Source organism: Pezoporus flaviventris, unplaced genomic scaffold, assembly GCF_033815535.1.
Source record: "Pezoporus flaviventris isolate CSIRO_AGI_PZ_B2104156 unplaced genomic scaffold, CSIRO_AGI_Pfla_v1 ptg000025l, whole genome shotgun sequence".
Lineage (NCBI taxonomy): Eukaryota > Metazoa > Chordata > Aves > Psittaciformes > Psittacidae > Pezoporus > Pezoporus flaviventris.
This window is the reverse complement of record NW_026892573.1, coordinates 27166390-27181754: the sequence shown is the minus strand read 5'-3', so window position 1 is coordinate 27181754 and position 15365 is coordinate 27166390. Positions and strand designations below refer to the sequence as shown.

The following is a 15365-nucleotide window of genomic DNA, read 5'->3' as shown; positions in this document are numbered from 1 at the left end:
TACTAGAGCCCCTAGGCCAAATTCTGTGTATCTTGCAACTACTTCACTCTAGAGAGAATACAGCAATAACATTGCTTGAGAAAATATGTAAGATTTAACCCTGAAAAATTTCCTGTGAGATTGCCAATGGCAGAAAAACTCCACAAACTTAAGCCAGAAGAACATCACTAATTTCAAAGACCAGAAAGGATATGGCCTTAAAACTCTTATATTCTTCCTATTTTAAAGTAGATACATCTATCTGACTTGAACTTCCCTAAAATGTGAAATCCTTATTAATGAAAAAAATCATCCCAAGGGAGAGCAGGACTAAGTATGTCAGCCAATTGGACTCAGACAGAAAATAATAGGATCACAGAATCATTTAGGCTGGAAAAGACCTTTCAGATCATTGACCCCAACCATAAACCAAACACTATCAAGTCCATCACTAACTATGTCCCTTTACACCACATCTACATGTGTTTTAAATACCTCCAGGGATGGTGACTCCACCACTTCCCTGGGCAGCCTGTTCCAACATTTGACAATCCTTTCAGTAAATAATTTTCTTCTAATATCCAATCTAAACCTCCCCTGGTACAACTTGAGGCAGTTTCTTCTTGTCTTATCTCTCATTACTTGGGAAAAGAGACCAACCCCCACCACAAAAAGTGTTTCAGCAGCTGTAGAGAGTGATAAGGTCCCCTCTGAGCCTTCTGTTCTCCAAATTAAATCCCCTAAGTCCCTCAGCCATTCCCATTACTCTTGTGCTCCAGACCCTTTGCCAGCTCCATTGGCCTTCTCTAGACCCACTCCAGCACCTCAATGTCTCTTTCATATTGAGGGGTCCAGAACTGAACACAGGATTTGAGATGTGGCCTGACCAGTGCCCAGTACAGGGGGATGATCACTGCCCTGGCCCTGCTGCCACACTGGTGCTGATACAGGCCAGGTTGCTGTTGGCCTTCTTGGCTGCCTGGGCACAAGCTGCTCATGTTCAGTTCCATCAGTAAGCACCCACAGGTCCTTTTCCATGAGCAGTTTCCAGCCACTCTTCCCTAAGCCTGTAGCATTGGTTTGGGGTTGTTGGCCCAAATGTAGGACCCAAATGTAGGACCCAAATGCACTTTGCCTCGTTAAACCTCATACCATTGGCTACAGCCCATTGATGCATCCTGTCCAGATCCATCTGCAGAGCTTCCTACCCTCCAGCAGATCAACACTCCCACTCAACTTGGTGTTGTCTACAAACTGTCCTAACAACTGGCCCAGAAAACCATACAAGACTAAAATTTGTTTTGTAAGAAAAACAGTTAATAAAGCCACCTGCAAGACTGTTATCAATAACTCAATGTTAGCAATGCTACAGATGTTAAGCAGCCCACTAAGATAATCATAGGAGATAGGACTATTGGAATGGTTCCTCATTCCTGTAGCACTGAATGTTGCTAATGCTCTCCAAGTCCTGCAAAATCTATGCAGAGCTTCAGTCAGAAGCAAATGAGCAACTGAGGAAAACACTATCTGTTTTTAGTACAAAAAGCTTTGCCCTTGAGTGATTGTACATGAACTTTCATGGTCTCCGTTACTGGATTGTAAAATCCACAGTTAATATAACTAAATCTTTATTAAAAGACACACCTTACCTAACTACATGTTCACTAAGAACCACGCATATATCACCCTAAAAACTGTCAGGCAGCCTTAATTTTGAGTGGCATCAAACTCCTCCTATAGTAAACTCTGGGCTAAATCCCCATCTGATTTAATCTGGCCTGACTCTAGTGAAGCTACTTCAAACCCACTGAATTTTGCTGACTTACAGTGCTATAAGCAGGAGCAGAATCAAGTTTATGATCTCTTAAAAATGTGATTTTTCTCTTATTGAAACCACTGGTAAAACTTCCAGTCACTTCAGTGATGTAGACCCTAATGGTTATTTCTAATGCACCATAATTAAATGAGGGTTTAAAAGGATGTCTGAATGCTACAGCTTCCTATACTGGCCAAATGATTTAACAACTCACTGACATCAGGGGCAGTCCAGCTTCTCTGTGCAGTCTCTGCTATCAGTTGCTTTCCCTCCTTTTTTGATACCAACACTGGTTCTTATCATGCCCTTACATGAGATGCTGTATCTCAGTAGCCTGGGAAAAAACTGAAATCCCATACTCCAGGGTAGTTTACTGCCAGGAGTTAAATCAGATGGTACAAGGATATGCATGAGAAAGGGAGGCAGAGCAGGGGGCAAGGCAAGGGGAGGAAGTGGAGGCAAGGAACTCTTATTTCAGCTCACTGCAGTTGTAGATCTATAGCCTCACGTTTGCTGTGGAGGTGATTTTACTGCAGCCACTTCAGCAAAGTTGCCAGTACCCTGAAAAAAACGCTCATTTTATTCACATATACTTTTTCATTTGTTCTACCCCATTTCACAGTGTGTCGTCCTGAATAGGTGACTGCACTGAAGTACTCTTAAAAGTCTGAGTGAAAAGAATAAGTCCCTGAGTAATAAAGTGAAGTGACATCACGTTGTGGTTTTATTCCTGATAACAATTCATATCAGTTTTCATAATGAGAAATCAGATATTAGAAGTTCTCATGCACATGGTTAAACATGATGTCACCTTTGACGCTGATTGACTGCACCTCAATTAACTGGGAGCTGGAGGGTGGGGTTGCTAAAGCTGTCCCGTTTACGGAGTTTTGATTATTAAGATAAATTGTTTGTGTGCAGATGTTCCATGAAAATCTATCCAGAGCCAAAGAGAGTATTTTGTGTACTGGTTTATGAATTATTAGGCCAAGTGCTTGAAATGCATTAAGAAATATCCCAAGAAGTATCCCAAGTCTGATATAAACCATCTACCCTTCTGCCTACACTCTGCGTAAAGTTTATCTTCCCTTAAACATACTTATAATGCAGCTGAATATAAGTGGAAGAGTTGCTTCAGAATGATACACAGATAGATCATTTTCAGTTCTTATTCACAGTAATTTCCTAGTGTTGCTACATCACCTGATTCCAGCAATCATACACTGTGGCCATCAGCAAAGAAGGCCAGAATTGTTGCTATTGGATCCTGTGAGTTCTAGCCAGACTGTCAATGTACATCATTCTTCATAGGTAATATTTTAGTCTGCTGTTTCCCCTGATTGACAGCTAGGTAGCAGTATTCACCACCAGGCAAATTTCTGTGGGCAGTGTTTTCCCTTTGGGAACTTCTGCCCATTGCTGTTTATGTCACCATGCAGCGTCTTCAATAATCCCAGTACACATCAGATCTACTTAAAACATGCAGTTATCTGTAGGCGTTAACATGTTCCTCTTTCTTGCCTAAATTCAGACTCCCTCCACCCTGAAGTCTTACAGTTTTCACCAGAAGCCAACTCTACCTCCTCCAACTGTCCTGATTATGTTTTCTACTCTGACGTTTCTTGAATATCTCAAAATCGTTGTCCTCCTGTTACAATCAGAGAGATGGATGGTTATTATGGTGTATTGGTTCCTAGGTGCCACAGCTATGATTTGATCCCTGTTATAATTACCAGTGGTTTTGTGCCAGATGTTTTTCCCCTGTTTGAAAAGGTTAACAGACAAGGCAAAACCCAATGAGGGACTTCAGAGTAACAAAACAATGTGATCATTTCCCAGTGGAGTCTAGAACTCAGCATTCCAAGTTCATAGGGTATGACTTTGCTCATAAGGCATCTCTAGCCATGTCTCAATTAATACTTTGTGTGACTCAAAGAGTAACAAATCCAAAGAGCAAACCAGTTGGTACTGAGGACCTGATTTCCATGTTAAACATGAGGGTTTTGACAGGGAAAGGGTTCTTTCCCATCAGCTCTAGTTCAGTTCCATGTACTGAGCACCAGCAGATATTTGGTACATTTTTGATTTCCTACAAAGGAATCCAGCCTGCAAAGTCAGAAATTGCCCTGTGATGTGAATCACAGCATGAAACAGGAGGGCTGTTGGGAGATTCACTTCAAAAGTATGTTGTTGATCCTTGTTCAAATGCTAATTCTTGGTCCAAATAAGTAAATAAAGCAAGTATTCAAAGTATGTGAGGCATTTCCCAAAGGAAATAGCTAAGATCTTTCTTCTCTCCACCTTGCAGACATGATAAACTGCAACAATACAGGGAAAATACCGGGGATCACCACAAGCATACGTTCACAGCTCTTTTTGATTATCAAATTGTAAAGATGTTTTTATATGTTTTCACTTTACTTCCTCATCCTACAGCTTATAGAAATTGTGAGAAGAAGACAACTTCAGAAACCAGATCAGGTTTTGTAGCATGGATTAAATAGAACTAGCATTGAGTTAAGAAATAGACTGGGAGGACAATTCATGTTTCTGCTGTTTCTTCCCAGAAAATCCCAGAGAAGGATAGGGGTCCTTATAAGTAGGGAGGAAGCTCAGCTATTAGGAATACCAACATCAGAGCTGAGGTATGGACAGACTACCAAATTAAAACTAATGGAAAGATTCAGCTTCCAGCATTTCCTATTCGGGGTTGGTCTGCGTGACCTCTTCTGAAAGGCCGTGTTTTAAGTGCCCTCCAAAATAACCAGAACCTACAGACGTGCATGCTGCAAGTCTGATTGTGGAAAATTATTATTTACCAAATTCTTTTGTAAAGGTTATTATTGTATTGTGTTGGTTGCTATTAATAAAATAACGTGTTCTATAGAGACAAACAATAGTAAATGATTATCTGATGAGATAAAATAGCCTGTTTTATCTTAGGAACCTGTAAGTATAGAGATCAAAAATGAAAATAAAGTGAATGAATGTTCTCAACATAAATAGATGAACACACACAAATGGCTGCAGTGATTATGATGCCTTTTAACAGCCAGGCACCATGGACAAAGAAGTTTACAAATATAAATCAGTTAAGCAGTACATTTGCTGACATCCTGCATTAGTTACATGGCAAGACTTTTAATTTTGCTTATTATAATTTCATCTTTGCTATGCCTTTGAAATACATTAGCACCCCTTTACCTGTTTTCTTAAGCTCTTGTCTAAAAAAGCTGAATGTAAATGAAGTGAAAGTAGGTACTTTGATCTTCAGTCTTACTGGAAAGAAAATTATACCCATTGTCATATCAGCATATGATTTCCTCTTGAATATACAGGCTTTGCTGATCCACGGACTGCAATATCAAACATATCTCAAAGCGGTTTGCATAATGCACTTCACATCTACATGAATGGCTCCATGTCCCAAGTACAAGGTTCTGCAAATGATCCTATCTTTGTACTACACCATGCATTTGTTGACAGGTGAGTTTAGTTCTTCTTAGTAAATCTCATTTATTTTGTGTTTTTATAGTGTTTTTCACCTACATTTCAGAACTGCAAATATTTTACATGCCTTTACATGCACAGCATTTTAAGACATGTGGAACTGATCTCTGCTATTATTTGAGAGCAAGTGTCTTTCCTAACCTGTCTGTATGTTCACTGGATTAAATATAATTTGACAAGTTGACAAATGCATTCAGCTTTTATTACCAAGGTAAAAATAGTTCTGCAGTGATGTCATAGTGATTAATATATATGGATGTGTATGTCAGTAAGTTTGGACCAGAAGTGTGTGACTCATTTTAACACGACTATAATCAGTTGGAGCAATTCCTTTACATTCTAAATGTCAGTGCTGCTTTAATTTTTATTCCATAAGGAAAATCCAAGCATGCTATTCATAAATAAAGAAAAAAATCTGTATTTCAGTGTGATAAACAAAATTGTGACTGTCTCTTGATGAAAGAGAAGAGTACAGCTGTGCAGAATGAAAGCAAAGCAAACAGAAGGATATCATGTTTATTAATAAGAAAGGGTAGGGAAACACAGTTTTGCAAGAAAAGAGTGTCTATGTTTAGGACAGTACTCCAAGATTTAATGGTGACTTTAAGAATTTCTGTGTCACTATAATAAATGCAAGTGGCTGCAAACAATCCGCTGTGCATGACATTACACTAAACTCTGATGACTAAAGTGAAAAAAAGAAGTTAACTAAGCAAAGGCAAACAACCCTTGCTCTGAAGCACTTGGTTTATTCTTATCAGTTTTCCTCTGCTTTCCCACCATGCACTGATGGTGACTTGGCTACTGCAGTGCCTAGAAGAAAAACACTATTACCCTGTACAAACTTTGGGAACTCTCATAAATTCGTGTGCTCAGAAACCTACGGACTGAGACTCTGCCTGCATGTGGCAAGGTGTTTATTCAGATGAAAACCAGAATGGTTTCTTCATTTGGGTCACTGAGGCATGCAGCACAGGAAGGATGAAGATTACAACTTGCAGACATCATTCTGCAGTGTAGTTATTTAGTTCTAGGTAGTTCATACAAAAACTGCCATATAAAACTTTATTTTATTTAACTGAAAAGCTTGTAGGTATAAAAAGGCAAATTTGAAGTCAGGCTTTTTCTCCTCAGTTTATATATTTAATGAGCCTAATGGTTGTATCCTTCACACACTGCACACCCAGAAATAGGACATCAAGTCTAAGCAGGTCACCCAGGCATCACTAGAATGGCTCCTTCAAAGGGTGACCTACCTGTCTTCTGCTCCTCATTAGCCTTCTGAAGGTGTCAGGTTTGAAACTCTCTTCTATTAAAAGCTTTTCTGCAGAACATTTTACAGAGTTAAACAGTGTAGCTTATCTATGATCCACCCATCAACTGCTTGACAGAATGGATGAACAAACATTTCAGGTCATGAGTTTGGCACCTGGAAATTAACTTTCCAACATCTACACTATTAAAGAACAGATCAGTTGAACATTAAAAGAAGAGAAACACAGAAGAAAAAGTTTTATGCTCTGCCATACCAAAAGAATTATTTTCCTTAGTCATTCATGTTTGTATCGGACCAATGCATCTCTTAGCTCCCACTCGCTGAAGGGCTTAAGTAGGATCTTGGTCTTCATGCTGACCCCTCCAACAGAGGAATTTCTTTCATAGTCACTATGAGCCCTTGGAAATACTTTTCATAGCTGTAGCTGTTACCCATTTTAGACAGCAAAATTGCTTGCAAAAGATAACATCATTAAATCCTACTGGTGTTAAGTAAATAAATCACTGCACAGGCATTGTGGGGGCAATACAGATATCCACATTGCAACTTCATCCCATCTGCGTGGAAAGAATGTTAGCAGTGCTCTGCAGCTACTGTGTGTATGGTCTTTAGTACACATGGATGTAAAACCTGATAATAATGCTGCCTTCTGTGTGACAGAAATACATTAGCATGATTAGTGTTACTTAGCAGCCTTATCCATGACAGATTAATCATGCTTTTAGTTATAATTAATAAGTAGGTGACTGATAGGTACATACGGTACATTTCAAAAAACCCTTGTTCCTCTTTACACAGATTTTAAATCTGAAGGGCTGCAAAGAAGTTATTTTCTGAGAGGCAAGCAAGGATACAAAGAATAAAGGAAATGGGAGAAATAGTCTCCACAGCAGCAGAAACACTTTTTTTTGTCCTTATCAACTTCTCTCATAGGAGCAGAACACTTTACAGCTGATTGCTCTCACAGCATTAGGTGAACGGGCTTTTGACTACCTTTTAAACTAGATCTTTTCTATGATTTTATTATTCTATGAAACTTTTTTTAAACTAAATCTATTCTATGATTGATTCTATGATTCTATGATTCTATCTTCTGTCACAGACAGCATTTCTTCAAGGCCTTGCTGAGCACATGAAGAGTTGTGAGGCAAAGGTTTAATGGCCAAGGCTGTAATAAGGTTGGACACCTGCAGCCACAGGTCTGCTGGGTCTTGCAAAGGCAGGGAACAGCTCTGTGTCAAGAAATCAAGAATGATCATCACTTTGAGCATCCACATAGGACTTAAAAAAGGGATTCGTCACTCCACAGCAAATTCCTTGGGGGAAACTGAGCATGTAGGTTACTCTCCCAAACTCACATCTCCTGGAGATGTGTCTCCTTCCCATTGATTTCAGTAAGACTGTTGAGGAGCTGTTGATCAGAGCTTCAGCTAACCCATCTGTAAAGTGGGTGATATTAGAGTCCTACGCAACAGGGACGCTGTCAGGGTAAATGCATTAACGACTGTGAAATGCTCAGTTACGACCATAATAGGAGTGATAGGAGTAAGGCAATAGATCATTGGAACTGATTCTACATAGAAACATATGGTACAGAGGAGGATAAACAAGTGTATACGGAGTCTGCTGACAGGTGTGAGCCAAATGTTAGGAGCTGCATTCCAAACTGAGCAACAGTCAGCCTCCCATCTGCTACTCCCCAGGCTTCCCTACCCAGGCCTGATGTGCAAAATGAGGGAAGGATGGATGGAGCAGAGGTGTAGTTGAGATCTCTCAGGTGAAAAGCAAAGCATTTGCTTACAAATGCTTCCTTTTATTTAGGTCATTTCATCTCAGCAATGCAGAAGTATGAAGGTACACACCTGTCTTAGCACTGATAAATCAGGCTCCTTGCCTTATTTGCTAGCTAGAATACCTAGGGATCAAACCTCAATGCTTGCTAAAAGCAGATGACAACCCCAAAAAAATATTAATTGTTAATTGAATACCTTAAAACCAAAAAGGATGCAACAAAATATACATTCAGCAAAAAATGAGAGGTTTTTAGCTCTCTGAAGCATTTCTCTAATTGCAAGTGTTGCAGCAATTCAGATACGCTCTCCAGTCAGCACAAGGGAATAACAAGGGAGCAGTCAACCCACTCAAGCTGGAAGGAGCAGCTGCACAAGCAGTGAAAGCAAGGGCCCCTGGTCCCACTTGAGCTCAGTAGGGTGTTTTCTGTGCTCTGAAAATGAACTCTTTTCTCTGTGCTGACTCTTTCAGACCCTCCATCCCTATAGCCACACAGTATCTTCATCTGTTATCCCTGCACTTCTGTCCTTTGAATGTTTCTTCCATCTTTCTTATTTGTTCTGTATCTCTCCCTTTCTTGACTTCTACATCCCACCACAACAATTCCCTCTGAAACCTGGAACAAAAACTAAATAGCAATGGGAAAAATAAGTCACCATAAAAGATCACCATTAAAGATTATTCAGAGCAGCCCTGTGGAGAAGGACTTCGGGGTGTTAGTAGATGAGAAAATGAACATGAGCCAGCTTCAGTGTGCACTCGCAGCCCAGAAAGCCAACCATATCCTGGGCTGCATCCAAAGGAGCGTGACCAGCAGGTCGAAGGAGGTGATCCTGCCCCTCTGCTCTGCTCTTGTGAGACTTCACCTGGAGCATTGTGTGCAGTTCTGGTGTCCTCAACATAAAAAGGACATGGAACTGTTGGAACAAGTCCAGAGAAGGGCCACGAGGATGATCAGGGGACTGGAGCACCTCCCGTATGAAGACAGGCTGAGGAAGTTGGGGCTGTTCAGCCTGGAGAAGAGAAGCTGCGTGGAGACCTCCTAGCAGCCTTCCAGTATCTGAAGGGGGCCTATAGGGATGCTGGGGAGGGACTTTTCTTTAGGAACTGTAGTGACAGGACAAGGGGTAACGGGTTAAAACTTAAACAGAGGAGGTTTAGGTTGGATATAAGGAAGAAGTTCTTTACTATTAGGGTGGTGAGGCACTGGAATGGGTTTCCCAAGGAAGCTGTGAATGCTCCATCCCTGGCAGTGTTCAAAGCCAGGTTGGACAGAGCCTTGGGTGACATGGTTTAGTGTGAGGTGTCCCTGCCCATGGTAGGTAGGTTGGAACTGGAGGATCTTAAGGTCCTTTCCAACCCTAACTGTTCTATGATTCTATGATACTGTCTCCATACTAGTTCATACCTGCAGGTAATGTGATAGTGTCCCAGTTCTCATCTCATTTCTAAGGTCTTGCAGTAATGGATGGGGTTTATTACAATAATATAGATGACTTTCAAAGGCCCTGATTTTAGAACAAACGTTTTAGAACTGATTTCCCAGAGACACACAATAGGGTGTAAAATTCCAGCCTCCTACATCTTGTTGTAAGTCTTGTTGGACTACTTGTACAGCTAGACCCAGACTGTCATTTCTAGTGATACCACTACAGGACCTCTTCCCTCCAGCTTTCATGAGTAACCACACATCTCAGAATACTGCTGCAACCATCATAGCATTAACCCAATGCTCTGCCCAGGTGTTCTTCTCTGTTCATACCCTTCTACCATTTCTTTGGTCTCTCACATCAGATGAACTGCTGGTGTGTATTTTCAAGGCCCTTCACTGCCCATCCCCAAATCATTCCTTATTATGATAAGCAACTCACTCGTCCCTCCAAGAAGTTCATTAAATCGATCTCTATCCTACATTAGTTTGGCATTCAGACAGGTGCCTGGTTGGGCATTTTGCATCTTACACATGGATGGATTCAGTAACTGTTCCCACTAAACAAAGGCTGAAACATCACTTAGTGGATTGACTGGTGCTGTCCCACTGCATGGTTGCCTAGTCCTCCTTCTGTTTCTATCTATCTGTTGTCCCTTGTCCTATGTGTATATTATAAACTCTGTCATTAAGGGACTGTCTAATTGCACTGCTCTGTGCAACACCTGGCGTATTCTTAGCCTCTGACTATGGCTGTCAGGTATCAGAGCAACTTGAGCAAGAGGAGACAGCAATTGCTTCATTTATAATCATACGAAACGACAAGAGACAGCTGGACATCCCTGTGCTGACCTTGTTGCTTCAGTTACTCTTGCTTGCAATCACACAGGATTAAATTCTTGCATCAAAGAGACAAAACCTCCAGTATGGGGAGGGGAGTGTGTCTACGCTTGTGTGTGTGTACATGCACTCTGTTAAAAGTAGTCCAAGCCAAGCATAAGGTCATAGAGACAACGGGGACTCTTTCCTTTACAGACACTTAGATACATTCATACTTCCAAACAGGTGCAGAAGAAACTCTCCTACGCATCAGCTTCAGAGCCCAATAAAAATGCCTCAAATCCTGCCTTATCAAGTCAAATATCTTTGTGCTGTTCAGCAACATCAGCTGCCATACACTCCTCTGCAGGATGCTAAAATAACCCCTTCTGCTTCAGTGGCAGGCTGGAGCTGGGAGCCTTAGGAAAATCCAGGCTTTGGCTTATTTGAGGTTCTAACAATAAAAGGTTCCTTATCACATTGTTCATCAGTAAAGCCTTAAACTTAAGAGCATGTCTGGAGTAATCTGTTCAGAAATACACTAGAACCCAAAAACTACACATCCTGATTTTCATGCCTCAACACCCCATACCCTAAGCCAACTTTAGGGACACTTTCAGTGCCTGTGGACTCACCTTCATGCCAGTCCTTTCTTCCACTTACAAAACCAGTTAGCATTATGTCAGAAATGATTTTGTCAGAAAATACTTTAGCAAGAGGAAATTTGATTTTCACTTCCAGGAGATGTCAAAATAAAAGCTTGTTATTTTTACTCTGTTTTTGAAACAGAACACTTTAATTTTCTCTTAAATGTCAGCTCAGGTTTTTTAAACCAAGAAATGGCACAAGAAAAACCAAGTTGTTCTCTTGTTTTGAAAGGTTGACAGGAAACAGGAACTTTTTTTAGCAGTTAAAAACTATTTGCTTCAAGAATTTGGAACATCTGGAGAGAAAGCAGTCAAAAGAATCCTTAGAAATTCTTGTAAAGCAGCACTAGGTTTCCAGATTTTGATACATGAAGCAAGTGTAATTCCTTACCCCGAACTGTCTCCAGTAGGACACAACACAGACAAAGCATGAGGACAAGGAATTAGTTTCCCTTTTTGTATATGGAAACTCAGAGTCACCAAAACAAGTGACTTAAGCACAGCTGAGACTGAGATTGTAATACAATGATATATCAGTTAATAATAAAGCAGGGAGAAAATCACTGCATAAACACTGAATGTATGATTAATTTCCTTCCTCGATATGGGCACAGCAAGACTCTCATTTCTTTCCAAGGTATGTTTGCAAAACATGATGACACAGCCTTAAAGTCATACTTTTCTGGAGCTGAATGAACTATGGCTTGGAGCCACATGAAATCTGTTAGACAAAAGCAGGTCAAGAGGCTGCCATTATCAATATACCTTCTTCCTCAGTAACAGTAAACCCCCAGCACTTCTGCATCACATCAGCTCCGGGATCTTACAGCCTGTGCCTAGCAATGCATCCTCCCATATTCCTGTGTAAAAGCAGTGGATGAGGTGAAGTCATCTCTATAATTGTCCCTGGCATGAAGGTGAAACACAGTTAGAGCCTTCTCCTTGGTGAAAACATGAACTCCACTGAGATGCTGCTACACCCAGGGGTAAACAAGCATAGCTTTCCTGAGTGGAGACCCTGGGATCCTTATCTGGGGATGGTTTGCACCATTTCCAGAACAGAGCTGAGATAATGGTGTGTAGCAAGACAGTCCCTAATGCTCCCAATTACCTCCTAAAAGCTTTGCATGTTGCTAATATATCTTTTGATATCTGGCAGCTGTGTGAAATTTTGTGGAAGCTGGTGGGTGTTGCAGTCACTTCGTACTCAGGATACATGTGAATAACTTTAAGTTGTCTTTTAAACATCTTAAACATCTGGATTATAAAGTGCTACTGCACCAAAAACCAGTAAAATAGAAAAATAAAGTGTTCATGGTGTAGCAGAGCAATTAAATGTGATCATTGTGGAGTAGTAGAACAATATCCAAAGAAGCCCCCATAAACCATCTGTAGGGTCTATGAATAGTGAGGACCACTGTATAGGAGATGGAACTGTTGGAACAAGTCCAGAGGAGGCCACGAGGATGATCAGGGGACTGGAGCACCTCCTGTATGAAGACAGGCTGAGGAAGTTGGGGCTGTTGAGCCTGGAGAAGAGAAGGCTGCGTGGAGACCTCATAGCAGCCTTCCAGTATCTGAAGGGGGCCTATAGGGATGCTGGGGTGGGACTCTTCATTAGGGACTGTAGTGACAGGACAAGGGGTAACGGGTTAAAACTTAAACAGTGGAAGTTTAGATTGTATATAAGGAAGAAATTCTTTCCTGTTAGGGTGGTGAGGCACTGGAATGGGTTGCCCAGGGAGGTTGTGAATGCTCCATCCCTGGCAGTTCAAGACCAGGTTGGACAAGGCCTTGTGTGATATGATTTAGCGTAAGGTGTCCCTGCCCACGGCAGGGAGGTTGGAACTAGATGATCTTAAGGTCCTTTCCAACCCGAATTATTCTATGATTCTATGAAAGTCAGTTACCGACTAGTGACCAGTATTTCTGCTGAGGCATCTTTTTGACTTTTAATCAGATGAGTGCACTTAAAATACTACTTTTTATCTCCTCACAATATCTGGCACAGAGTGTTTGTTTAAACCCAAGTTCAGAAATCACTATAATACAAGCACGCACAATAAAAGTAATGTTTAAGGTGCATGACTTGTGTGTGCAATAAGACTGAGCCTGGAAAAGTTATCTCCCCACTTCCAAAGCTCTTGGGGGAATTAATAACATTCTTCCAATGCATCCTGAGTGGCAGTTACCTTTTCTCCCTGTTTTGTGTGTATTGCATGGCTCCTAATGGGAACAAAGCCCTGATCAGCATGCACAGTTACGTCCCACCAGCAGGCTCTGCAGCAGAGCAGCAAGGCAGCCCAGCTTCCACCCTTTTCTGATGCTAAACGAAAATCACCTTGATACCAGCAGCTGAAGCCACTATGCCACAGAAACCATCTCTGTTTTAGCAGGAAAGACATCAGAGTAGAAAACAACTCTCCAGCAGAGCTTTTCGTATGAGGGTGGTCTAGGAACAACTGGTCACAAGCTTTATTGGCACACACAAACTCCTACAAGTATGAGATATGGAGCACATCAGTATATTGAAGGGATGGGGGCCTCAAGCATGGAAATACTTAGAAATGAAAGCATGGAAGGATTTGCCTTAATTTCATTTCCCCTTGGGGATGTCTACAAATGTGCAGAAGGACACACACTCCCTCTGTTACCATAAACCCTTAGTTGGCATTGAACTGGAGCTGCTAATATTCCCCTCTTAACCTCTCAGGCTTAGCAGCTTGTTAACCATAGCTGTTCAGCTTGTTTGATGGAGCTGACTCACTCAAAGTGGGCTCAGTATGTGGGTAGAGTGAGTTCACATCTACTGCAAAATACCACATAAATATATCCGTGGAAAACAGAGCATCAGTGGGAAGGTTGGGGTGTTGCTGAGAAACACATCTCCCCAAGTATCTCTCTTTTAATATTCCAGTATCTGGGGCTGACAGGTAACTCATACACCAAGATACCGGAGCTGAACTCTGACATCTATTTCAATAAGCCCAGGCAGTTCCTGCTATAGCAATTGCAAAGCACCTAAAAGGATGCAGGAACAGCTTTGGAGGGTCACACCACAGGTCCACCTAACCTGCACTATGGCTAGACTGGTGGTCAGAAACAAATATGAAGGAGTATAGGCTTAAAGCATCCCTCATCCAGAAGACCTCCTTGCTTTGCCCATTGAACAGACAGGGGCTGAGTCTGTATGGTACTCTTGAGGTTGCATCTGCTTCTAAAATAAACCACGCTTTTAAATAAGTCCTGTGGCAATCCACAGGTAGACCCTGAGATATCAGAGACAGAGAGAAATAAGGACAAGGAGCACATTCTGCAGGTAAATATTCTTTTTAACAATTAAGCAAATGTAAAACCTTTAGTGCTGCTGATCCACCTTGTTTTAGTGGAACAGCAAGAGGAAGGCTAGGAAGATATCTTCTGGATTACATGTGAAATACAGTAGTTGGCAATCTCACTTGCTATGTCATTATTGAAGCTAAATGTTCATAATGACCCATTCTGCTCTTAAAAATCGATAATATAGGAGGTGCAGTTCAAATAGTCCCATTTAAAGTGCATGTTTCAGATCACTCTTACTGCAAGATTTTAGTTTGGCCAACGCAGTTACAGAATGGATTGCTATGTACATTATATATTATGCAAGTGATTAGTATTTTTAATAAAGAAAGGTTCCTTTGTCCTGAAGCTTGGCAAAAGCTGCATGGTTGCTCTTCACCTATTCTTTTAACACTGGAGGATGAGAAAGCTCTCTCGGTGACGCAGCCATCAAGACAAGCTCTGATGCAGACAGCTAGCGCAGCATTGAATTTCCTTCCTGCAGTACTTCTGCAATAATAGCTGATGTAATTGCTCAAAATGTAGAAAAAATCGCAGGAAAACATGGTACTTTTCTCACCCACATGTAGCTACCTTCTATTCATTAAACAGAATTATCACTTTGTTAACGTAGATGTGATTTATATATTACATGCCCTTGTGAACCTCAATAATGACAATCTCGCAGTCTCTAAAGAATTGAACTGCAGAGCACAGGAGTGGGTTACATAGAACCAGTCCAGCTACCTCCACAGTAGTCCATTTTAATCTGCTTGTTAT

At 41.1% G+C, this 15365-nt stretch overlaps 1 protein-coding gene across 1 annotated transcript in view; it reads left to right on the top strand.

The window, feature by feature from the left end:
• Positions 1-15365, top strand: part of TYR (tyrosinase) — a 50292-nt gene that overhangs the window by 16595 nt on the left and 18332 nt on the right. The window contains exon 3 of the mRNA XM_061458192.1: positions 5134-5281. Coding sequence (XP_061314176.1) covers positions 5134-5281 — 148 coding nt within the window. The remainder of the gene's footprint in view (positions 1-5133; positions 5282-15365) is intronic.